Source organism: Martes martes (assembly GCF_963455335.1).
Source record: "Martes martes genome assembly, chromosome: 3".
Classification (NCBI taxonomy): domain Eukaryota; kingdom Metazoa; phylum Chordata; class Mammalia; order Carnivora; family Mustelidae; genus Martes; species Martes martes.
This window is the reverse complement of record NC_137890.1, coordinates 27931686-27956754: the sequence shown is the minus strand read 5'-3', so window position 1 is coordinate 27956754 and position 25069 is coordinate 27931686. Positions and strand designations below refer to the sequence as shown.

At 34.1% G+C, this 25069-nt stretch overlaps 1 protein-coding gene across 1 annotated transcript in view; it reads left to right on the top strand.

The window, feature by feature from the left end:
• NDFIP2 (Nedd4 family interacting protein 2) overlaps window positions 1–22452 on the top strand; it is a gene marked incomplete at its 5' end in the record, with an annotated part of 65934 nt that extends 43482 nt beyond the window's left edge. The window contains 4 exon segments of the mRNA XM_080798412.1: window positions 8720–8844; window positions 13579–13645; window positions 16312–16417; window positions 19133–22452. Of these exon segments, the coding sequence (XP_080654538.1) occupies window positions 8720–8844; window positions 13579–13645; window positions 16312–16415 (296 nt within the window). The 3' untranslated portion in view covers window positions 16416–16417; window positions 19133–22452.
• Between the last annotated feature and the right edge of the window lie 2617 nt (window positions 22453–25069).

The window sequence follows — 25069 nt, the reverse complement described above, 5'->3', positions numbered from 1 at the left end:
CTATTGTTTTGTACTATTAGTCTAGGAAATGTTTATTTTGTTCTTAGTTTTAGTTGAACAGGTAAACCTTTATTATTAATAAGTCTTCCCACAGGGGCGCCTGGGTGGCTCAGTGGGTTAAAGCCTCTGCTTTCGGCTCAGGTCATGATCCCAGGGTCCTGGGATCGAGCCCTACGTCGGGCTCTCCGCTCAGCAGGGAGTCTGCTTCCTCCTCTCTCCGTGCCTGCCTCTCTGCCTACTTGTGATCTCTGTCTGTCAAATAAATAAATAAAATCTTTTAAAAAAAAAAAGTCTTCCCACATATTTTGTTGATAAAAAGATTAGCGTAAATACTAATTCTTTCAATGGTTATGTCTTTTAAAAATCTTAATTGGAAAAGGAAATTTAAATTTATTGTTCTATATGTAGCATAAATACCTGTTTCTTAGGTGTAAAAATGTGATTTGATATCATCTATATAACTCAGAGCTTAGTGATTATTTCTCTATTTCTATATTTCACTTCTATATTCTTTTTAACCTTTTTTTTTTCTCTTTAGAGTTGAAAACATTTTGATGATAAAAACAGTGTTGCAAAATGTTTGGTAACCTGCACACTTAGTTGCCTTTAGTTTTGACCTCTGGTGGTATATTAATGTAAATACATATTTATATTTCATATATTTAATGTAAATTACCTGCTTTTTCTACGTTTTTACTAAGTGATGTCTTATAACTTTTTTTATGCTCCATATTCTACAAATACTGCACCAATAAGAGTAAAATTATAAATTATTTTCAGGCTTCATTTCCTCATATATTTTTTTCTGGTAGGTTGTAGCCCAGTGTTTGAGCTTATTTGCTTTGATAAGCATAGATTTATTTGTAATCACTACCATCTAGTGGCTATTCTTCAAATTGCAGCTTGCTATGTTTTTCATGCTGCTTTAGCTATCTAATAGCAGTTATTTAGATTCTGTTTTCTATTTCTGTGGTTCAGAAATATATTTTATTTTTAAAATTTTATTAAGTTTTTAAATTTAATTTCAGTAAGTTAATATATAGTGTTATATTAGTTTCAGGTGTACAATGTAGTATAGTGACTCAGTAGTTTTGTATTTTGCTCAGTGCTCAGCATGATAAAGTGTACTCTTAATCCCCTTCACCTATTTCACCAATCCCCCGACCCAACTCCCCTCTGGTAACCATCAGTTTGTTCTCTTACGGTCTTTTTCTTGGTCCCCTCCCCTTTTTTTTTACTTTGTTTATTTGTTTTATTTCTTAAATTCCACATACAGGTGAAATTGTATGGTATATTTGTCTTTCTCTGACTTACTTCACCTAGCTCCATCCATGTTGTTGCGGATGGCAAGATTTCATTCTTTTTTATGGCTGAATAATATCACTGTGGTGTGTGTGTGTGTGTGTGTATGGGTGTTTACACACTTCTTCATCCATTCATCTATGAATGAACACTAGGGGCTGTTTCCATAATTAGGCTATTGTAAATAAGGAGTAAACAAAGGGATACATATATTCTTTTGAACTAGTGTTTTCTTATTCTTGGGGTAAATAAATACCCAGTAGTGTGATTATTGCTTCATAGGGTAGTTCTATTTTTTACTTTTTGAGGAACCTCCATACTGTTTTCCACAGTGACTGTACCAGTTTGCATTCCCACTGACACCGCGTGAGGGTTCCTTTTTCTCCACATCCTCACCAACACTTCTTGTCAGAAACATTTTCTTTAACATGGTTTATAACTTAAACAGTTCAAGTGATATAAGTTGTATGAATAAGACTACAGTGAATATCAATAAAAATATTTCAGATCAGAACTTTTTGATGGTTTAATTCTTCCCTTCTTTCTTACAGCATCCACATTTCAGTCTCTTACCACATGTAATCCTAAAAAGTTTACACATAAATTTGGTAAAATAATTGCATGTTGATGTTCAGAAAATGTAAAGAAAGAAATATATTGTATCTCTTGATAATTTTTGCTTCTCATAATTCCTTGAAGTGTCGCAGCAGAATGCCTTATATATGCATAATCTGCTTGTATCTGATCTTATTTTTTAAAAGTTTTTAAGACAATGGAATGGGAGTCAATTATTTGTTAGTTAAAAGCTAGAAATTAAGGGGCGCCTGGGTGGCTCAGTGGGTTAAGCCTCTGCCTTTGGCTCAGAGGTCATGGTCTCAGGGTCCTCGGATCGAGCCCAGCATCGGACTCTCTGCTCAGCGGGGACCCTGCTTCCCCCCCTCTCTCTGCCTGCCTCTCTGCCTATTTGTGATCTCTGTCTGTCAAATAAATAAATAAAATCTTTAAAAAAAAAAAGCTAGAAATTAAGATTTAGTCCATTGGATAATTGATAGTCTGTGGAAATGACGTTGAACTATAATGCTTAAAAATGTAATGGACTCTGTTTAGAAAACTTTTCTTCTAAGGTTTAGCTTTTGTACCATGTGTGAATCTTCATATTATGTGTGTTATGGTAAAAATTAGTTAGCTATTATTTATATTATTTATATAATACATATAGTAAAAATTAATCAGCATTATTCCCTTTTTATGTTTTTAAAGATGTGTCGATTTATTTGAGAGAGAGCATAAGTGGGGAAGGGGCTAGAGGGAGAGGGACAGAGAGAATCTTAAGCATACTCCCTGCTGAGCACGGAGCTCCACATGGGGCTAGATCCCACAACCCCTAAGATCAGAACCTGAGCCAAAATTACAAGACAAGACATCTAACTGACTGAGCATCCCAGGCACCCCCATTATTCCTTTTTAGACTCGAGGGAAACACAGTTAAAGACATATTAAATTGTTGTAATTTTAAAAGGAATTAGAATATTGTTTTGAAATGTGAATTCTGAATTGTAAGAAATTGCCAAACTATCTTATCAAAGTGATTGTACCACTCTGCATTCCCACTAGCGGCAAGTGAGTTTCTGTTGCTCTGATCCTCATTAGCATGAGGTATTGACAATTTTTTAAATTTTAGCTGTTATAATGGATATGTGGTAATATCTCATTGTGGTTCAATTTGCATTTCCCCAAGGATTGATGATATTGAGCATCTGTATTCACTAATAAGCAGTTTTGAGCACCTACTATGGACAAGTCATAAAAGTTACAATTCTTTTATTTATTTATTTATTTTTAAAAAAGATTTTATTTATTTATTTGACAGACAGAGATCACAAGTAGGCAGAGAGAGAGAGGGGGAAGCAGGCTCCCTGCTGAGCAGAGAGCCCGATGTGGGTCTCGATCCCAGGGCCCTGGGACCATGACCTGAGCCGAAGGCAGAGGCTTTAACCCACTGAGCCACCCAGGTGCCCCAAAAGTTACAATTCTTAAAGAGGTTGTCTGGGCATTACACATACTGAAAAACAATACATTGATTACTTGTTCTGTCCAGATAAAGCTTTGTTTAGGTGATGTTGTATATGGTAAGTGAATCCAGAAAGGGAAAACTATAGGGCACCTGGGTGGCTCAGTCAGTTAAGCCTCAGCTTTTGGGTCAGCTCATGATCCCAAGGTCCTGGGATCGAGCCCACATCAGGTTCCCTTCTCAGTGGGGAGTCTGCTTCTTCCCCTCTGTCCTTCCCCCGGCTTGTGCACACACACACATTCTTTCTCTCAAATAAATAAACAAAAATCTTTAAAAAATTGTAATTATACCTTAAGAAAGTCATATAATATTTGTAAAGTATTAAAGTTATTTTGTTTATAAGAAAAAATTTGTTTTGGTCATCTCATTGCTTATAATTTAGCTGAAATGTCTTAAAACTAAAAAATGTTAGCTTGTCTTTCTTAATGACTAATTGTTTAAATGAGGAGAATTGCTTGAGGTTAAGAGAAATTTACCAGTATGCAGTTCGGAATTAAGTTTAGTGAAATTGATTCCTTGTCTAGGAACTTACTGTCTTTGAAACTTCGTGCATTTATATGTATTGAGAATTTTTCTGTGATTGAAGAAATCAGTGCTCGTTGTTAGTATTATATGTATATTCATTTATGATTTTCATTTATTTTCAAAACAAATATCAGATTTTTAAAAATGTAAAACTTTTTAAACTTTTCATCTTTAAATTAAAACAGGAAAAATTTGCAAAAATAATAGTTGCCATGTAACTTTCATGTGGATTTCTCAAGTGTTAACATTTTATGTAATGTCAGTGCAATGATCAACATTGGGAAATTAATATTATGAAATAGTACTAACTAGTTTACAGACCTTATTTGGTTTTACTAGTTGTTCCATTGGTGTCCTTTTTATAGTCCAGGATTATATATTGTATTTCATTGCCATTTTGCTCTAGTCTGGCCTTAGTCTGCTCTTAATTGAAAACAGTTTGTTAGTCTTACTTTGTTTCTTATGACTTTGATTCTTTTGGAGAATATGGGCCAGTTGTTTTGTTCAATGTCTCTCAATTTGGATTTACCTAATATTTCCTCGTGATTAGATTGAGGTTATGCATTTCTTCTTTCCTCCTCTCCACCGCCTTCTTCTTCTTCCTCTCCTCTCCCCCTTCCCCCCTTTCCCTCCTCCCCCTTCCTCCTCCTTCCACCCTTCTTCTCCCCCCCGCCTTTTTTTTTTAAAAGAATACCATAGAAATGATGTGCCCTTCTCAGTGCATCGTATCAGGAGTCAGTGATCTGGTTATGTCTTGTTGACGGTGATGTCAGCTCTCATCAGGTTAAGGTGGTGTCTGCCAGCTTTCTTCATTATAAAGCTTTCACCTTTGTAATTAATAAGTATCTTGTGGCTTTTGGAAATTTAAAAGTAAAGTCTTATTAAAGAATAAACTGTAGTATTTAATACTGCCTTCTAGGTTATCCTGCTGCACTCTTTATGTAGACTGGTGGTATAATAAAAAGATCACTGGCTATGAGAGGTGAAAGACTTGGATGCTTCTGTCTTACCTATAGCTCTTGCTTTGTGAGTTATGTGGCACTTGACTGTTCTAAGTCTCCTGTTAGTGGAATTAATTTTGACCTTGCTCTTCTTAAAGACTAATGTGAGGATCGGTTAAGTTAAAATATGTGGAATGTCATAAATTACAGATTGCTGTTAGGTTAAGGTAGTAGTAATGTTCTCCTTCCCTGTCCTTACTTGAGCATTCACCTTTTAGAAAGAAGGTAAGCCTTCCTTCAAAGCTCATTAACCTGTCTGACTCACTTTCTTATAAAGAAGTGCACTGGGAAGGTGAATGTGGAAAGTGTAATTGGAGCAACACTAAGCATTCTTTTCACCAACTTTTTTGAGTTAATTGCCCTGCTTCCTGCTGTTTGCTACCCCAACTCTTATTTTTTCTAAGGAATATAGGCTATATAAGCCTATATAAGCCTTTTGCTTCTTTGGATTCCATGTTGGGCCTTGCTGTGTGGGGAATAGATGCGTTATACCTTTTAAGCTTCCTAATTTGTCTTAGGTTTCCAGGGAAACATGGCATGAATGAAGTACAGCTAAGAGAAAAGTGTTCTTGTCTTTTTTTCTAGGCATGTATATGTTTGCCTGCCTCTACTATATGTTGTTCCTAATTTTATGGATTTTACACAAAAGTTTAGCATACATTTATTAAATTCTTTTTTGCCAACTCAGGCATGTCATAGAGGATTTAGAATTGAATGTTTCTGCCCTTTCTGTATTTTAAAGACCTGTGCAGCTCTACTTGCTATCTTACAGGCCAAGGGGCATAAAAAGTGAAGCTATCTGTGCCTCAGTAGTTACCAACTTCACTGTTTTCCCAATGTTTAAGCCAGGTACAGAATACATAATGTTATGTATTAGTCTCTTAGGGCTGTCATGACAAATACCACCAACTGGATGATTTAAACAGTGGAAATTTATTTTCTCACAGTTCTGGAGACTAGAAGTCCAAGATCAAAGTGCTGGAAAATTCGATTTCTGGTGAGGGCTTTCTTCCTGGCTTGTGGACAGCTATCTTATTGCCATGTCCTCACATGGTCTCTTTTCTACATGTGAGTGGAGAGAGTGCTCTCTGGTGTCTCTTCTCTTCCTATGAGGACACCAGTTCTAGTGGATTAGGGCTCTACCTTTACAACCTTAATTATCTTCCTGAAGGTCCTGTTTCTAAATACAGTCACTCTAGAGGTTAGAGCTTCAGTCTCTGAATTTTGAGGAGATACAGTTCGGTCCATAACACATATCGCATGAACACAGCTTCTAGGAATCCATATTCCTGACAGAGAGCAAAAAGAAAACACAATGACTCGGTAGGTGCTTTTTTTGTTCTTTTGTATCTTACTCCTGATGTGAGTACAATTATGTATAGTAGATATTGGTAAATCTGCTTTGAGGAAAACAGTGTTTGAATTAATTTTCCCCAAAACTAAACATACACATACTCAGAGGTAAAAATGCACTTCTGGAATATTTTGCTGTTTTGTATTTTCTTCATCAGTGCTTCCTATGTTTTAACAACGTGACTTGCTTACAAAATGATAGAATATTTATAGCATACTGGGATACAGGAATAAGGTGTTCAGGGCTGGTGGCTGTCTGTGATGTGCCCCAGATCTCACCTGCTTGCTGAGGAGGAAGAGAGGAGCTCTCTCAGCCTGTCACTAAGCACATATATGGCACATTGGTTTGGGAATCTCTACTGCTGTTCATTAATGTACATTATTTTAAATATCAAATTATTTTTTGATCAGCAGTTGCATGTTTTTCTCCACAGATAATACAAATATTAACCAATTAGATGTAGAGCAGCTGTATCTAATAGTGTATTCTATGACCATGGAAATAGTCTCTATCTCTGATGTCCAGTATGATAGTTACAAGCTCAGTGTGGCTGTTGAGTGCTTCAAAAGTGGCTAGTGTGACTGATGGACTAAATTTTAAATTTAAATTTAGTTTTAATTAATTGAAATTTGAATAGTCCCCTTTGTAGGGTAGGGTGGGTTCCTGGAACAAGTGGAAAAAGCAATGTGGCTGGTGGCATTAGATAGCACCGATGTAGAGGATAGCCAGATGCTGATCAGTATCTAGGTTTACAAAAAAGAAAATGTAGAATGTAAGTGAGTTTTATCTCCAGTAGTGTCTCCTGAATTTTTTTTTTTTTTTTTTGCGGAAAATATATAACCTACTCTAAAAATGTCATTTTGTATGGATAGTAATAATGGTTAACATTTCTTAGCAGTCATCAAGTGACAGGTCCATTATCTCACTTAATCCCCTTACCGGACTTGTGAGGCAGGTCCTGCAGATCAGAGAACTGTGGCTCACAGAAGTCAGCAGCGAGTCTCATGAGTGATACATGAAACACTGTGACTCAAACACAAGTCTCTTATTTCAAAATTTATTCTCCTGACTGTTGTACTACATAACATAGCTTACCATAAATGATCAAGAAAGCTGTGCCCAGGAGGCATTAGGAAGGAAGAAATTATTGGAGTAGGGGAGTTGCTTTGAAGAAATAGCTATTTCATTTAAACTTATCCTAAAATGTTTCCTCTTTGTCTTCATAATTCTGAAAAATCAGCATTTCTTTAGGTAATTTACTTTGTTATCCCTGAGGGTTGGTTAAAAATATTGAGAGTGAAAGGATGGGCACTGAACAGGACCAAACTTCTGCTCAAATTGATCTTCAGTTTTTTTATTGTTACTATTATTATTTTGATAATGTTAATATCTTGGAAGATAAGGCACTCTGATTATAGCTCAGGGACCTGTGTCAGAATGGTTTCTGCTACAAGTAATAGAAAACTCTTACTTGGCTGTTTTAAATAGTTAGGAGATTATCTCACAAAACAGAAAATCCATAGACAAGCAGAAAGACAAGCAGACCTCAGCCACAGTAAGTATCAGTTCTGGGGCTCTTCTTATCTTTGATTTTCTTCACTCCCTAACCCATGTGGAGTTACAGTTTTAATCCTCATCCTGATAGCACAATCCCTGTAGCAGTTCCAGATGTTATATCCAAACTGACATCCAGTGGATAAGGAGTTTAAAATAAAAAAAATTTATTGTAGAAATTGTCAAACTAGGCAAGATTATAATAACCTCTGTGTATGTATCACTCAGTTTCAACAATGATCAATTTAGAGCCACTGTTATTTAACCTATATTCCATCCTCTGTCTCCTTGATGTATTTTTAAGAACCAAAAAATGTTGTTCAGAAGTCCTGTTTAAAAAAAAAAAAATGGCAGGGAGTTTTGGCCTCTTGTGATTTTCCCAGACTACTCAGGACCCACCTTATGGGGTTAAGTATGGGGTCCAGCCTTCCTTAAAATAATCTGTAGGTAGGTGGGATCCTGAAAAGGAGGAAAGGCAGATAGGAGGAAGAGGCAATGAACAATACCTTCTCTGGAAATACTCTATAATTTATTTGGCTCATCTTTAATACTGCTTTAAAAAAAACCCAATTTGGTTGGTTGATTGGTAAGGTTGGAATCCTTGGGTGGGGTCACATGGGAGCTACCTTGTGACTTGGTTTTTTTAGGTGGTTTAAAAATGCAGCTTCACCTATTGGTGATAAATTTTAAGAAATTGATTGCTGTTGATCAAACTGACAAGAAACCAAGCTTATCTGTTTGTTAATGTATAGTTAATAATATATTTGCAAGAGGTAAACTATAGTCTATAAGGAAGACATAATTTGTACAGAGTCAAAAGAAAGGGAATTGTTATTTCCATTGTATAGTGAAGTACTGTTAATATTATGTCCAAAATGTGGTCTTTAAAAGAACTATTTCTCTTGCTTTTAGTGGCATTTATTTTCAACTGGCTTGGATTTTGTTTATCCTTCTGTATCACCAATACCATAGCTGGAAGGTATGGTGCCATCTGTGGATTTGGACTTTCCTTGATCAAATGGATTCTTATTGTTAGGGTGAGTGTTTTAATAGCCTCTCTCACTTCTATCTCTAAAATTAAAATTTATAAATTTATAAATTTCTTGTGTGGTTCATAAATGTTTGTTTCACATATATGATCAATGATTTTGAGACTTATTCTTAACTTTTATACTTATTATTGTAGTGATCTCTGTGGTGTGAACATTCTGTAACTTTATTACATGAGAGCTTGTTACTAGGTGGAAAGAGCTTTGAAGTAAAAAATTTGAGTTCGATTCTTATTTATATCAGTGTTTTAACTTTATGTTTTTAAATTGTTGTGAGCATTTCTTCATAATAAGCTGGTATTACTGCCTGTTAGGATTTCTGTGTGGTCTAGAGGTAATACTGTTGAAGCACGTGTCCAGATGCTGCACAAATGCAGGTGCTTGGTAAACGAGGGCTGTAACTCGTGTGATAGAGCGCACGCATGCCTACTGTCCGTTAAAACAGAACATTTTCTTTTGGTTAGTGAAATTCTCAAGGATTTAATTATCTTTTTCCTTTTCATAACATTAAGAGCTCAAAAGTTGACTAAGACCTCCTAGGTAGCTCTCAGAAGTTTTTTTCCCTTCTGATCCATCTCCACCTTTCTTATTTCCCTGTTGTTCTGGAATTTACCCTCTGTCTGTTTCTTATCACTTACAAGATGGTATGTAGGGAGATAATGCTAAGTCCTTTTCTTTTTCTCTTCTCAGCAGCTTGTCCCAAAATAATTTTCCATAACCATTCCATGGTAGTATTGTTAGCATAGTCTTCCCCCAGCTCTTTCCCTTTGTCTCTCAAAGGCCCTTTTTGGCTTCTTTTTATAAAGCCTTATCCCTAGTTTCTTTGGGATAAGGCCTAGGAGAATGATCAAGAGTGGTTTGGGGGCACCTAGGTGGCTCAGTAGGTTAAGCATCCAACTCTTGATCTCAGTTCAGGTCTTGATCTCAGGGTCATGCGTTCAAGCCCCACATTGGGCTCCATGCCCTGCGTTGGGCCCCACACCACAGAGATCACTACACTACACTACACGACACTGTCACTTAAAAAGAAAAAGTGGTTTTATTTATTGTTTTAATAAGTTTTCTTAAATGTAACCCACATAGCTCAGCGCTGTTGTACAATTGATAAAATGCTTAATTTCTACAAATCATATTTATTTAAACATTGATTTCTAACTGAATGAGTCACATCCTCCTAAAATTTTCGATAGAATCACATACTAAAATGTCAGCTTTACTTAAGTGTTGCAGGCACTTCAGTTATGCACCTAGATCATCACATTGATTTAAAAGAACTGTAGACTTAATGTGTTTCTTCCATTGTTTTGAAGCCTACCACTTCCCAGAGTGTTAGTAATCTTAACAGACCTTGGCTCTGTTCAGACCAGATTATAGGTTTTGGTTATTAATCCAGTGATTCTTGGGTAGTACCTGTGACTTGCCTTCTTCTCAGATGATCAGAATCTGAGCCAGTGTAAGAACAGCCCCCTGACAGATTCTTTTTCTAATTTCATTTTTAAAAATATGAGGTGGATTCTCACCATGAGCATAAATCTGTTAAGGTGTTAGGGAGCACACAAAGATAAAGCACAATCCCTGCCCTTGCAGAAGTGATTACTAGAGAAACCTCAAAGGAGTTGAAGCTAGATGTGTCCAGTGGTTATTATTATGTTAGTGATAATATTATTACTAACTATATTATGTTAGTAGTAACTATTATTCAAATGGATCTCTCATCATAGTCACAGAACACAAAAATGATTTGAGGACTGCTTTCTCAACTCTCCTAAATTTAATAAGCTTGTGTATTCTGGAGTTATTAAAAAAAAAAAAAGTCCAGTCCATAATATGCAACCTATGCTTTCAGGGTATTAGGGCCTAATTCTCTTATAGTACCCCTAGTTGAGAGGCGGTTGTTTATCTGGTAAATAATGTGATATGATAAGATGGGGAACCTAAATTCAAAGACTGGGGATTCTTAAAGTTTTCTGAGGTATATATTAGCATCAAGTTTGGTCACCAGAACTGTTTCATTTCCCTTTAAAATACCACTACTGAGAGGCACGTGGCCAGCTCAGTCTGAAGAGCATGTGACTCTCTATCTTGGGGTTGTGAGTTTGAGCCTCATGTTGTATGTAGAGATTACTAATAAATAAATAAATAAATAAGCTTAAAACACACACACACACACACACACAAAATGTGCTTTAAAAAAAAAATACTGCTATTGGATTAAGGTTAATATGCCTTTGGTGTATATTGAGAACTGATACAAGAAAAAGACTTTTAAGAATCTTTTTTATCAAATAATAATAGCTGCCTTTCATTGAATACGTGTTATGTTTCAAGCATAATTCATTACAAACACCAAATTCTTGACTCCTACTTGTATCAGTGATGCTCATGATAATCCAGCCACTTTCTTGATGATAAAGCTGAGACTAAAAAAAGTTGAATAACTTGTTTGATATCCTAGAGTTTGATGGATTAGAATCTAGCTTGGTGTCAATTCAGTGCCTGTTCTCCTAATTCTGTCCTGCCTCTGTGACACTGTACTTTGACTTCTTTACAATGCTGTAAGCGGTAAATGCCCTGTGGAGTGCTGAGAGAAAGGTTTTCTTCTCAAAGCCTGGTGTTTTGTTTTATTAGGCAATAAGTAATTCATAAATTTATAATTTATAAATCATAGCTTTTAATTTTGTTTTTGAGTTCCCACGACACTCAGATTTAATGTAAATATCTCTCACTGATTTCTGGTATTATTTCTAAAGCTTTTGGTATTTTTATTGTTTATTTAAAAATGAATATGTGTTTTGTATAAAACTAACAACACTTTTTGAAAGTAGAATGTAAATAATAAACTACTGCTGTTATATTAATAAAATAAAATTAGATTAATTCTTAGTGTGTCAGTTCATTTATTTTCCAAAGTTTGATTTTTGCATCCTGTGATTGGCCAGTCAGCATGATTTTTACTCATTAAAAAACCCCAACTTGGCTCAGCCCTCTGACTATAGGTATTTTAAAACATTTTTGCTCACTCAGTAATGAGCCCAAAAGCTTATTTAGGTTATCCATTTTACATAGTGACTCTTTCTTTGACTTCAAGGTGAAAGTGATTTTATTTTTTCATTTGGGAGTAAATAAAGACTAGCTTTGGCAAATATTTTTGGTGAAGAATGATGTTCTTACTTTCCTGGTTGCCTCCTGCCAGGTACTATTATTTATTGAGTATTTTCTACAATATATTTGAAAATTAGAAAGTTAAAAATATATTGCCTTGGTTTTTTATTTCTTTTCGTTCTTGTAGACTCTAAAGCCTATATGAAGATCTTTTATTTCTAATTATTAGTCACTTGATTAAAATGTGTAGTGCAGTCCTACTTTACCAGCTATATTTCCCCAATTGTTTAGTTCTCCCTTGTACATATTTTAAAGATGGAGAAGTGTGTGGGATCTGCATCTATAATGGTACTTAAAAAATTTTAATTTTTGAAATTTCTAAAACCCTAAGCCGATAATTTAGATTACAGTTCATTTATTAATTGTAAATACTTCCTGTAGAAATACTTAAAAGGTTTTAAAAAACAAACTTAGATAATCATTAGTACATATGCTTCCTAAATAGTGATCTTATTTACAATTTATAAGTACTTTGGTTATTACAGACCTATCAGATTTTTAAACTTTTGTGGAAATTACCGATGAATAGTTGGAAATAGTTACCAAAATAAAGTTCGAGGTAGTTTTAATTTCAGATTTGAGGGCAAATCTCCATTTGACAAAGTTATTTTTAGTTAAATCGGATTCAGTTTGGAGGCCAAAGAATGGAAACAGAGTAAATAAAACAAAGTAATTTATAGTAGTTTTAGACTAGGTTGTATAAAACACTTTAAAAAAATAACTATTTGGAACATTGTTTAGGTGCTAAAGGGTAATAGGGAAGAATTATCTGAAGTAACTGAAGAAAATTAGATTGGCTTAAAAATTGTTTTTAAAATAATAAATCATGACATCCAGAGGCTAATCAAGGAAAAGATACCTATGTTCAGTATCATCAAACTCTGCCTTCCAGCTGCCTGTTTATATTCTCATTTCACAGAGAGTATAAAACTGTCTACCATGGTCACTAATAAGAACTGTTGAAATGCCACTTCAAGGTTCATTTAGCTGTTCTCAGCTCACTGTTGGGAACTGAATACTGGAGCATCTAGTTTGAAAATAAAAAGACTCTAATGAGTTGGGGGTCTTTATGTGCCTAGTATTCTTGGCAGTGATTAACAGTAGGGGGTGTACAGAAGGTCAAAAGCTCTTCTTTTTAGAGGTCAGGCGAACATCCCCATCTGATAAGATTAAACTAATGTGGCTTTTGGTGTTAATATCTAAAGCAGCGGGTTGCTGTAGTGTGTTTGGGATGGTAGTTGTGGCTTTGAGAGATTATGAAAAAAGAACTGACATGTGAACTCTTTAATGAGAAAGTTGGATTCAGATATATAGATTTTACCTTTCTTACAATTTTGAACTGGTTTTTGTTTCTAAAGTATTTTGTATAAGTTTGTTATCATATACAAGATTTTAAAGTTTGTTTCCTCAAATAATTATGTATGTCATTAAGCATCTTTTTCCTCTTTGTGTTAAGTGCAAGAGATGATTTGAAGTAAATTGTTCTGAAACTGAGATTGATTTATGATTTTCAAATTTAGGTATATAAATATGGTTAATATATTTATGTTCACCCCATAGTTTTCTGATTATTTTACTGGATATTTCAATGGACAGTATTGGCTGTGGTGGATATTTCTTGTACTTGGTAAGTTTATTTTTAATGCATTTCAACTTTGAATTTGCTTTTAGTTTAACTTTGATATTTCCCCAGATTGTAAGATGTAAATACATTGTGTTGAAACTTAACATGGAAATAATTTTTTTACTGTAAAATTCTCATATCCAAATACTTAATATCATCTCAGCTATTGGGATGATTAATTATACATTGCACTCTAGATTTCTGATTGAAAATCCAGAGTCTGTCAATTTAAAAAAATCAGTAGTTGGATGATAATTGAATGTTGCAAAACTTGAAATCCTGAAATGATTTAAAAAATTGTCTTCAGCATTTATTTTGGAAAATATACATGCATAATTTCTTTGAATGATCCTAGGATATGTTGAGAGTAGGATAGTTGGATGTTCTATGCATTTTCTTACTTTTGGAGTATTGAAACATTCTTTATACTTTGAAATGTACCCTGAATTAATCATTAATCAGCCAGGCATAAGGAAGGGCTTCATGCCCAATGATCACAGTACTTCTGTTGAGTTTTCTTTTTACAAGGCATGTCTTTTTATTAATATTGATGAATTTTATGAATTTCCAATTTTTGTTCTAGTGATTTTTACTTTCGATATATGATAAGTTAGTCTCAAAATCACGTAATGCCTTTAATCTACATTTCAGATTTATTTACTGACATGAAGAATATCCTCTCTACTGAGGTTTAAAAGCCCCCATTTCTTTAGTAACATAATTGTACCAGAAAATATTGGCATTTCAGTAGGTGGCAGTATTCTCATTGAGTTTTTGTTCATTCCTGGTGTTGGATCTTTAGGATCTTTAGGAAAACAAATTCTTAGTGGTCAGTTAAGGTCAGTAAAGATCCTGTATTCTTTCTCTTAACAATTAATAGTGAAATTATTCTATGATTTTGTTAGAAAGCCAGACTCTTAAAAGGGTTTAGACAGTTTTTTGTGTTGTTAATTGTGTTCTGACTCCTGAATTTTGTGCTTGTTACTGAGTTTCTTACTTAAAAGTGAAAAAATACAAAAAGTCTTTTAGGTACTGAAGCATATTAAATAAGTATATTTGCTTCTAAATATTATAAGGATTAAATGTTAGGAGGACAACTATAGGGCCCAATGAAATGCAGAGGACCACCCCATTTCCACATCAGAACCACAGTCTAGCATTTAGGGAATTGTGAAAATTTAATCCATGGTAAAACTGTTCCTCTCACATATACCCAGAAGAATGTTGAGTACATTGTAGAACAGTGAGAAACAATAGCTGCTGAATGGTTGGTTTCTAGATAGGAACTGGCTCATTTTAGAAAATGCCTGAGCAGGACAAAATAGTCTTAGAAACAGCAATTTTCATAGACAAAAGTAGGGATTTCACAAATAATTTTGGTTTATATTTTTCAATAATACTTTTACATTTGGATCACAATACCATTATCTTTGAACAGCATCTGGAAGAACATGAGGGTGGAATTCAGAGTGGGAGTCACAAATGGAAGGAGTTAGGATATGGGAAGCAGATGGGCTCAGATTTAGCTGAAATTTATACCACTTGCTTAAGTCATTATTTGTGTATCTTCTATCATTTCTCTTTATTATAACCATGCTTCTTTTTTTAGTGCGTTGGTTACTGTCTTGGAGTTGGGGTACAAATTTAGTTTGGGAGTTTACATTTTAAATCGACAGACTCTTGATGAGGAAAGTTGCATGCATGTATATCTTACATTTTTCTGTTTTTGTTTTGCCTCCCACCCATTATCTAGTTAAAAATTTACTGAAGTTGTTAAATGTTTCCCTTAAAATTCTGTGTTTAATAAGTATATCAAAGAATTTACTAATAATGCCAATGCTTTTTATACTTTGCTAATATTTTCCATCTGAAACTTTGAAGAATTTCACTGGCATTGTTTTATTAATTACTAAGGATACCTGTTATGTAAATTGTTGTTATTTAAAAATCCTGTTATAGAGAATACTGAGATAGATAGAAGATCTGTCCCACATCATTTAAGAAATCACTAGAGTAGTTGCTTCCCAATTCTTTCCTGATTCTTTTTATCTAAATTTGTATTACAAATTAGTCTTTTATTATTACTTGAAAATAAGAATTAATAATTAAATTTTTATTTAAATAACACATATCTTCAAATACAGATTTCACGGATGACAGGCACTTGATAATGGTAGACAGGCTTATTGGTTTTATCCCACAATTGTTAGCAAATTACTTGCATATATTCTTTTTTGAATAACTTGTATCAGTAAATATATGTTAGTTTGCTTAGTCGTTGTATTAATTGAAAAGTTTCATATAAAAATGGATTTCCCTGAGTTGAATCAGCTTAAATGCATTAGGTTATCTTTGCCATTTTAAGAAATCATGGAATAAATGTATATTTTTGTGTAATTCTGGATTTTCATGGCTGAATTTGCTTTACTTTAATTTTTATTTAAATTTAGATACATCTGGACTTAAATTGCAAGAATTTGGGAAGGCAGTAAACTTTCATTATATTTTTTCATGATTTTATCCTTATAGTGTAAAATATCATGGAATGAATAGAATTTTACAGATTAAATTCCTTAAGCCAAGAGGATCTTGTTTATAATTGTCTATTTTAAATTGATGCCCTCTCTGAATAAGAACATAACGCAACTGTATTATTTTAACTGTTTCAGGCCTGCTGCTTTTCTTCAGAGGATTTGTTAATTATCTAAAAGTCAGAAACATGTCTGAAAGTATGGCAGCTGCTCATAGAACAAGATATTTCTTCTTATTATAGAGGTAAGAAATATAAAATCTATTCCCTTCAGATATTCATATTCACCAGATGAATATTATGTGTACTATTGTTGTTTACTTAAGCTTAGCATATTTAATATGTCATTATATTGTTAACAATCAACTAATTAAGATTTAGTAAGTTGTGAACTTTTTAAGATTTTTAAAAATTGAATTTCATAAATTTTAATTTTTAAAATATATAATGAATAAAAAAACTTTAGGTCAGACTTTCTAAACTTATTTTTTAAGGATTAACCACAAGATATAAGTAACCATTAGCACACAATATAAAGGATTAAAAAACAAAATAAAACAAAGCACTTACACAGAAGGGATGGGGATTTTGTATAAAACAATGAGAAATCCAGACATGTGGTTTAAAAAAAAAAAATTTGTGGTTGAAAAGAAATTTTCCATGCACTGATCTTAAAAAAAACTGGATCAAAGAATAAAAGTTGTGTGAAGAAAGTAGGAGCTCTGATAGTTTCCTTAATGTCTGTCAGTTTGTATCAACAATGAAGGCTTCAACTTGAATAAATGGGAATAAAGAAATGAGCAGAGGTTGTCTTACTAGTTATCCAGTGAGTTTCTGGAGGCTGCATGCAGCTCACTAGTAGTTTCTGCACATGAGGAGACCTCATATCTCTATTTTCTATAATAGACTATTTTTGATATTGAAATATACTTAACATACAATATATTAGCTTCATGTGTACAACATAGTGATTTGACATTTGTGTATTTTGTGAACTGCTCACCATAATAAGCCTAGTTACCATTTGTCACCATACAAAGTTAATACAAATACAGTATTACTGACTATATTCCCCATGCTGTAATTTATGTCCCCATGATTTACTTGTTTTGTGACTAGAAATTTGTAGCTCTTGATCCCCTTCACTCATTTTGTCCCCCATCCCCAAAATCCTTCCCCTTTGATAGCTACCACTCTGTTCTTAGTATTTATGAGTATAGGTGTTGTTTTATGTTGTTATTTGTTGTTAATTTTAATTGAACTTGTAAGTGAAATCATGCGATATTTGTCTTTCTCTGACTTATTTCACTTGGCATAATATCCTCAAGATCCATCCATATTGTCACAAATAACAAGATCTTTTTTATGGCTGGGTACTATTCCATCCTATATATGTATTCCATATATATGAGTAGTATTACATCATATATAGATCATATATATGATATATATGGAACGTACACATACCCTATATCTTTATCCATTCATCTATTGATGGGCACTTAGGTTGTTTTCCATATGTTGACTTTTGTAAATAACGTTGCAGTTAATAGGAGTGCATCTACCGTTTTGAATTAGTGTTTTCATTTTCTTCAGATAGATAGCTAGAAATAGAATTCTTGGATCATAGGATAGTTCTGTTTTTAATATTTTCAGAAACCCCCATACTGTTTTCCAGAGTGGTAGCCTCAATTTACTTTCCCAGCAACACTTCACAGGGTTTCCCATTTCTTCATGTACTCACCAACACTTGTTTCTTATCTTTTTACTTACAGCTGAATATTCTGACAGGGGTGGTGTGATAATTTCATTGTTTTTCATGTGCATTTCCCTCATATTTAGAGATGTTGAACTTCTTTTCATGGGCTTGATGGCCATCTGTATGACTTTGGAACATGGTCTATTCAGATCCTCTGTTCATTTTTTTTTTTTTTAAGATTTTATTTATTTATTTGGCAGAGATCACAAGCAGGCAGAGAGGCAGGCAGAGAGAGTGAGAGGAGAGGAAGCAGCCCCCCCCCCCCCCGCCCCCCAAGCAGAGAGCCTGATGCGGGCTCAATCCCAGGACCCTGGGATCATGACCTAACCTGAAGGCGGAGGCCTTAACCCACTGAGCTACCCAGGCGCCCCCTCTGTTTATTTTTAAATTGGATTGTTTGGTTTTTTAGTTATTGAGTTGTATGGGTTCTTTAACTATTTTGGATATTAACTCCTTACTGGATATATGACTTAGAAATATCTCCTCCCTCTATACTATTTTTAAAGCAAGTGCCATATACTTCCTGTCTATAAATGACTTGAACTTTTAAAGTATTTGAAATGCATAAGCAAAGTGTCTGCTAAAATACTTAACTTCTAGATGTATCTACAAGTACAAAATGTTTCAAACTTACTATAACTGTTCTTTTGGTAAATAAATTGTATGGTTTGGGATTTGATTGCTTAAACTTTTTAACACAGGAGTTTTATATAATCTAATATAATTCAGTTATTTCTGCTGAAGAGTACAGGGAATATAGTTGTATTTCTGGAAAATATTAAAGTATGCTTTTAAATGTTCTTTTACCTTTAACGTAGAAGGTGTCACATTTTCTTTTTAACTACTAAAATGTCTTTGCAAGCAGTAACAGTTAAGAGTGTATCAGTATGTAAGATAAAAGGCAAAGTAATTTTCTCTGAGTATGTAAGATAAAAGGCAAAGTAATTTTCTCTGAGTATTTGGTGTAATTATCTTATTTGCATTTTCAGGAGCCTAAAATTTAATGTAAATATTTTCTAGATGTTTTCCTTTAGAAGCTTAAACTTTGGAATATGTTCTGATATATGCTGTTTTATATTATCTTTACCAAAAGAACATTATATAGTTGATATAATACTGCTATAAAATGTTTTTTATTATATTATCATGTAGACAATTGCAACTTAATATACTATAAGACTAATTCTTTCTTTGTCCCTAGACTGCATCGACCAGACATTCTTTTCTTAAACCAATGTGAAATTTCCAGATCATCTGTAAACCTGCAACTTTAATAGGATAGAAGACTACTAAAAGCAGAAGACAAATTAGTGAAGAAAAGATGGATCTTCAAAATTGAATGGCAGAATGGTTTATGCTTAAAAGCCATTTCTGTTCATTCTCTTAAATATTTGAATTTCATTTGTTTTGCACATTTGCATATGTGCCCATGTAAAAGATTTGCGTATACTGGAAAGAAACTATAAAGTTGTAGCAGTAAAGTCCAGTCATATTTGGTTAATCAGTGTTTGATATAATTGAAAGGGGTGAGTGAGAAACAGTCTTCCAGCATGTAAATGCCATTGATTTCTGACCTGACATTTAGTATAATAAAAATGAAATTATTAACCATGTCAAATGCTTTAGTTTCTGGCTCCTAGATTCATCTAGTAACTCTACACATGAAACGCCCTTTGTTATATATAGTTTTTTGAAAACTGCAGTGCTGATTATAGAAAAGCTTTGTCAGATTTTTGAACATGATATTTACGTTATTATTTAGCAAACTCTTTCTGTAAATAACCATGCATAAATTACTTTCTGCATTGTTTTCTTAGAAACTGTGTCTGGATATCTTTTCAATTAATTTAAAATTAAGTGAACTTAATATATAGAGAAAATTTGGGTGTTAAAGATTGTTTTAGGACAGATTTTAAGAAGATATGGGTATTCCACATGTCCTTTAGAAGAACATCTTTTTGTTGTTTTCTTTTTAAGGGACATGTCAGGTTTAGGGATTCTCAGTGGAGAAGCTTGGTTTTTAAGATTGCCATCTTAGAGAGTCTTGCAGGAAGAGATTGTAGTAGATATTATATTTATTTCATTTAAGACACTTTTGAAAATTAATTTTCTGAATAAGATATTCTCATTTGCATTTGTCTTTTAAAAAGCCAATAAAAGTATCTTTCAATTTTCATTGTAATAATTTTTTCTTTAGATGTTTAGTTTGTTAAATGAAACAAATCAGAACTTGTACTAATAGCTTCTTGCTTTATGATTGTAGAATTAACATATAAAATCATATCTTGAATTAAGATATGCAAAATAATCTGTTTTCAAGTTACAGAAATGTGTCTGTGGAATATGGGAGTGTGGGGTGTGTATGTGTATGTGTGTGTGTGTTGCAAGAGTATGTGTGTATGTGACCATTACTACAACTGGAATCTACATTCACAAGCTACTACATTTTGCAAATCATTTTGTGTCTCATCTGTTTTCTTTTCAGTTCTATTTTTGTTTTTGAATGCCAACATTAAAAATGATGGGAATTATATCATCTTTTAAACTTAAAAATCATTTAATACAGCTATAGAGAACATATAAAATTGGTTGTTTGTTTATAATTAGACACTGACTACTACTAAAAGATACATCTAAAACTATTCAGGGACATTTTTCCATTTCTGAAAAAATAAATTATGCTTTATAACTTCTTTTGTATTTCTCTGTATTTTCTGATTTATTTCATTGTCTTTGATAAATAAAACATGCAGTTTTGTTTTGCTAATTGAGCCTCCTATTTTTTGTTTTCTCTCACTCATTCTCCTTCCTTACATAGAATTTTTGTTGTTTATTGAAGTACCTCTGTACCCCTTGAAGTCAAACTAGCATGGGGGTAAAGAAAAAATATTTAGTTGTCTGATTTGGAAGTTAAAGTTAGAATGTACTTATAATAAATGGAATCTCATGCTAGATTTCTTCTCTATCTCATATTAAGTTTCTTTCGACCTGTACTTGAATTTTGTGATAACTTTTAAGTGAAATTAAGCTATCATATATGGTAATTGTAGATTACTAGATGAGCTATCACATCACTTTACTAAAATGTATTATTTTAGTTTTTGTGGTGTTTATCCTTGGTTTCTGAATATGGATGTGTCACTTTTGATCCAATATCAAAAACTTCACTTTTTGTTTTGATTTTTCTCCCCCCTTAAATCAAGTGTGCATGTTACCTGATCCCCTATAATTGGTACAATTCAGTGGTAGCCTTAAATCTCATCATCCAGTCAGGGGCATAGAATATTATTTTTAAAACTTTAATGTTCTCTTCCAGATCTATTAGATTCTACATACTTCCTTCATTTCCTGTGAGCTTGGATAAAAGAGCTGCTATTGTGTTTTGGGGATGCTTAACTGTCTTTGCACTCTGTCTTGAAGTTTGCAAATCAGAATCTTTGTTAGAGTGTCTAAATAATTTTTGAAAGAATATAACCTGGGGCTTGGAAGTTAATGCAGATATTTATTAAAGTATTTTTATTACATTTGAATAAGCTAGTTAGGGCTAGGAGAATCCATTTTTATGTATTTACATGAAATCAACTGAATTTAAGGTAAAAATACATTTTTCTGTATAGTGTGTTCAAGCTTGAAATTAGAAATTTAAAATTAAAAGGCAAATCTTAATTATACTCGGTTAAAATAAAAATTTCTCTTTAATAGAAAAAATACTATTCTCTAGTCTTTTGAGTCTGTGAGATATCTCCCATGCCTTTGAGGTGGTTCAGAAGTTTTAACCTGTTAAGACAATAATCACTAATATTTCTAGCAGAACCACCCACAACAGGGAAAAAAAATCCCAAAAGCCCAGCTGGAGAAAAAAAATTAGGGTTTTTTAATTTAACATTTTTCTTTTCAACTGGTCTGTAGTCCCCCAAAGCACAAAAGTAACGAGTGCATCTGATCCTGTATTTAACTGGAATGACATATGTCCTCAGTTTGTCCTCAGCCCTGATTATTTCTGTTTTCTCAGCTTAAATAGTGCCTCCTCTCTCGAAAGTGTCCTAACTTGGAGAATAAATTACATGATCACCCTATGTATAACTCTGTCTGTTACTGAGAAGTGACTGCCTAAACCCACTGCCCTTTGAGAAAAGGAACTGGGGTATTAGGTCAGAAGCTAATTACTGTCACAGCCTTTCCTAGCCAACCCATTTGTCTGGCCTGTAGAATACGCATAGTTTTTTGTTTGTTTGTTTTTTAAGTAGAAGTTGTATTGGAATGATTTCCAGCTTATGGTAAACAGTAAACGATGAGCTTTTATATTTTAAAACTGCTGTTAAATGTTATTTTAATTGTTTACTCTTCAAATAGTCATATGAAATGTTAGTGTATTATTTTTAAAATCTCCTTCTTGATAAAGTTCAACTGTTAGATGATAATGTGCCAATTACTATTATAGGAATGTCCTTGCCCGTATATAAAATGTGCTGACATGTGTTTTGCTTATTAATAAAGTTCTATAGATGTGGAAATGTGAAACTGTGCATCCTTTTGAAAATCAGTGTTAGATTCACAACATAGCGCCATCTGAGCCTCACAAAATGTTTGTATGGTAGATTTCATTTGAGATGAAAACAACTGGCATGGAATTAGGTTAGAGTGTGGAACAATATTAAACTTGCCACAGTAATTTGAACATTAGGAGATGGTTGGAGTTTAATACATGCCAAAAAATCCGCCTTGTGGAAATTTATGTTCATTGCTACTTTGCGGAATATCAGTGGTAATACGGGCTTGTATTTTCATTTGGGACATAAGACCTACAATGCAAAAACTTCAAATTATTTAGAAGACAGTCAAAAAGCTCATTCCATACTTGATAAAGTTTTTAAAAAATGTTTATTTTGAACTCAACATGCTTGGTTGTTTTAACCTTTCTTTGTTTTTTTCCAAAAATTTTATTTATTTGTCAGAGAGAGCAGCAGGCAGAGGGAGAAGCCGGCTCCTGGAGCCCGATGCAGGACTCATCCCAGGACCCTGGGATCGTGACCTGAGCCGAAGGCAGATGCTTAACTGACGGAGCCACCCACGGCACCCTTAACTTTTCTTTCTTGATATTTTCAGCTTAGCTTTCATTCTATTTTTGTTTTGAGAGATTGAGCTTTTAAAACCCACTTGATTTTCATGAAAACCATAAAAAAAATCCAGTAGCTAAATAGAGTATTACTTTTTTTTTAAAGATTATTTGAGAGAGAGAGTGGGGGAGGGGCAGAGGAGGGGGGAGAGAATGTCAAGCAGACTCCTCACTGAGCACAGAGCCCACTGCTGGGCTTGATCTCACCACCCTGAGATCATGACTTGAGCTGAAACTAAGAGTCAGATGGTCGATGGACTGAGTCATCCAGGCTCCCCTAGAGTATTCCTTTGTGGCAGTTGAGGTTATGGAAGGCCAAAATCATACACTTCTGGTTCTCAGAAACTTAGAGGTGGCTTCTCTATCTCTCACACTTGCGAGAAGAGTCACCGTATTACTTTTCCGCTCCCATTTGTGTTTGTTTTACTTAGGTCAACATTTTACCTTCAGTGACACAAGAAGGGATATAGGTTATCCTTACAGCATAATAACTTCTTTTAGCTTTACCAGATACAGCAAAATCAGCAAGTAAAACAACAGTTTAACCAAAGCTCAGATGAAATCTGCACACAGATTATGAAAAGCAGCAGATAACCTTGTTGGAAAGTATGAGCTCTTCAGAGATTCAAGAACAGTACTTGTACATAAATCCCTAGTGTGGAAATAAATTTATCATTCCTTTCCCATCAATCTTAGTTTCTCAGCCATCTGAATTTCTGCATGGTGGTGATTTGGTTTGCCTAGGCAATTGATGGGATTTGGGCTCTAAAATTTTTAATTTTCATGTTACTCAGAGAAAGACCTCAAGACTTTTTTTTTTTTAATTAAGTAGGCTCCACGCCCAACTTGAGGCTTGAACTCCTGACTCTGAGATTAAGAGTTGCATGCTCTACCAACTGAACCAGCCAGACAACCCAAGACCTAAAAACCCTTAATTGCTAGTAAGCATTGGTGATGGAGTAAGTGTGAAGTATCACTTCCTAAATCCAGCTTTTAAGATGACCAGCAGACTATGGAAAACAGGAATCAGTTCATTGAGAGTTACAAACTTTTAAAAGATAAAGGGAGTCTTAACATTTCCTTAATCCAGTGGGATCTCCAGGGATCAATTTTTTTTTTTTACTTATTTTTATTATTTTTATTTGTTTTAGGGAGGGAGGGGCGGAGGGAGATAGAGAATCCCAAGCCTGCTCTATCTATGCCCAGCATGGAGCCCTTAGGGCTCAGTCCCAAAATCCCGAGATCATGACCCCAGCCAAAATCAAGAGTCAAAATCAAGAGTGGACGTATCACTGAGCCACCCAGGGGCCCCTCCAGGGATGAACTCTTGACTGAAGGATTCTTAGGACCTCTCTTTAGAGCTGGGATTGTTATTCAAAATGGTGCATTATAATCAACTGGAAGTTTGAGGGAAATTAACATTCTAGCCTCCATTACCAGAGGATCCAGTGCAATACACCTGTCCTGTAACGGCACATTTCCTTCCCAAGTTTGAAGTTCTGGAATTTTGGTTTGGTAGGAATCCACTCCTTTTCTTTTTCATCATTGTGTGCTCTCTATAGATAGCTCCTTGTACATAGCTGATGGAGAGGTACAACGTTAGGCTCAATGTATCAGACTTCTTTCAGGGAAAGGGAAAGGCACATAAAACAGATCTTAAAGAGTTAATGAGCATTTCTTGAGTTCTTTATGACCTCTTTGAATAGAGCGTTTCTGGTTTTCAGGCCTTTATCCACACAACTTGGCTTCGCAGAGCAGTGTGGGAGTGTTGGAACAGTATAGAAGTGTTGGTTGTTTTCTCCGTAATCCTGTAAAGTTAGCAGAATTGGATTAATATTCACATAGTTGATTTTTCCTGCCTCAAGAAATGTAACTTCATTCTACTAGCCCCTCCCTTCCTCTATCGTTGAGGAACCTCTGGATTATTAAGACAAGCATCTTTATGCAACAGAAAGACTGGGTTTTGGAGCGAGGCTAACTAACCCTGAACCCCAATGTCAACTTCCATGCAAGCACAGACAA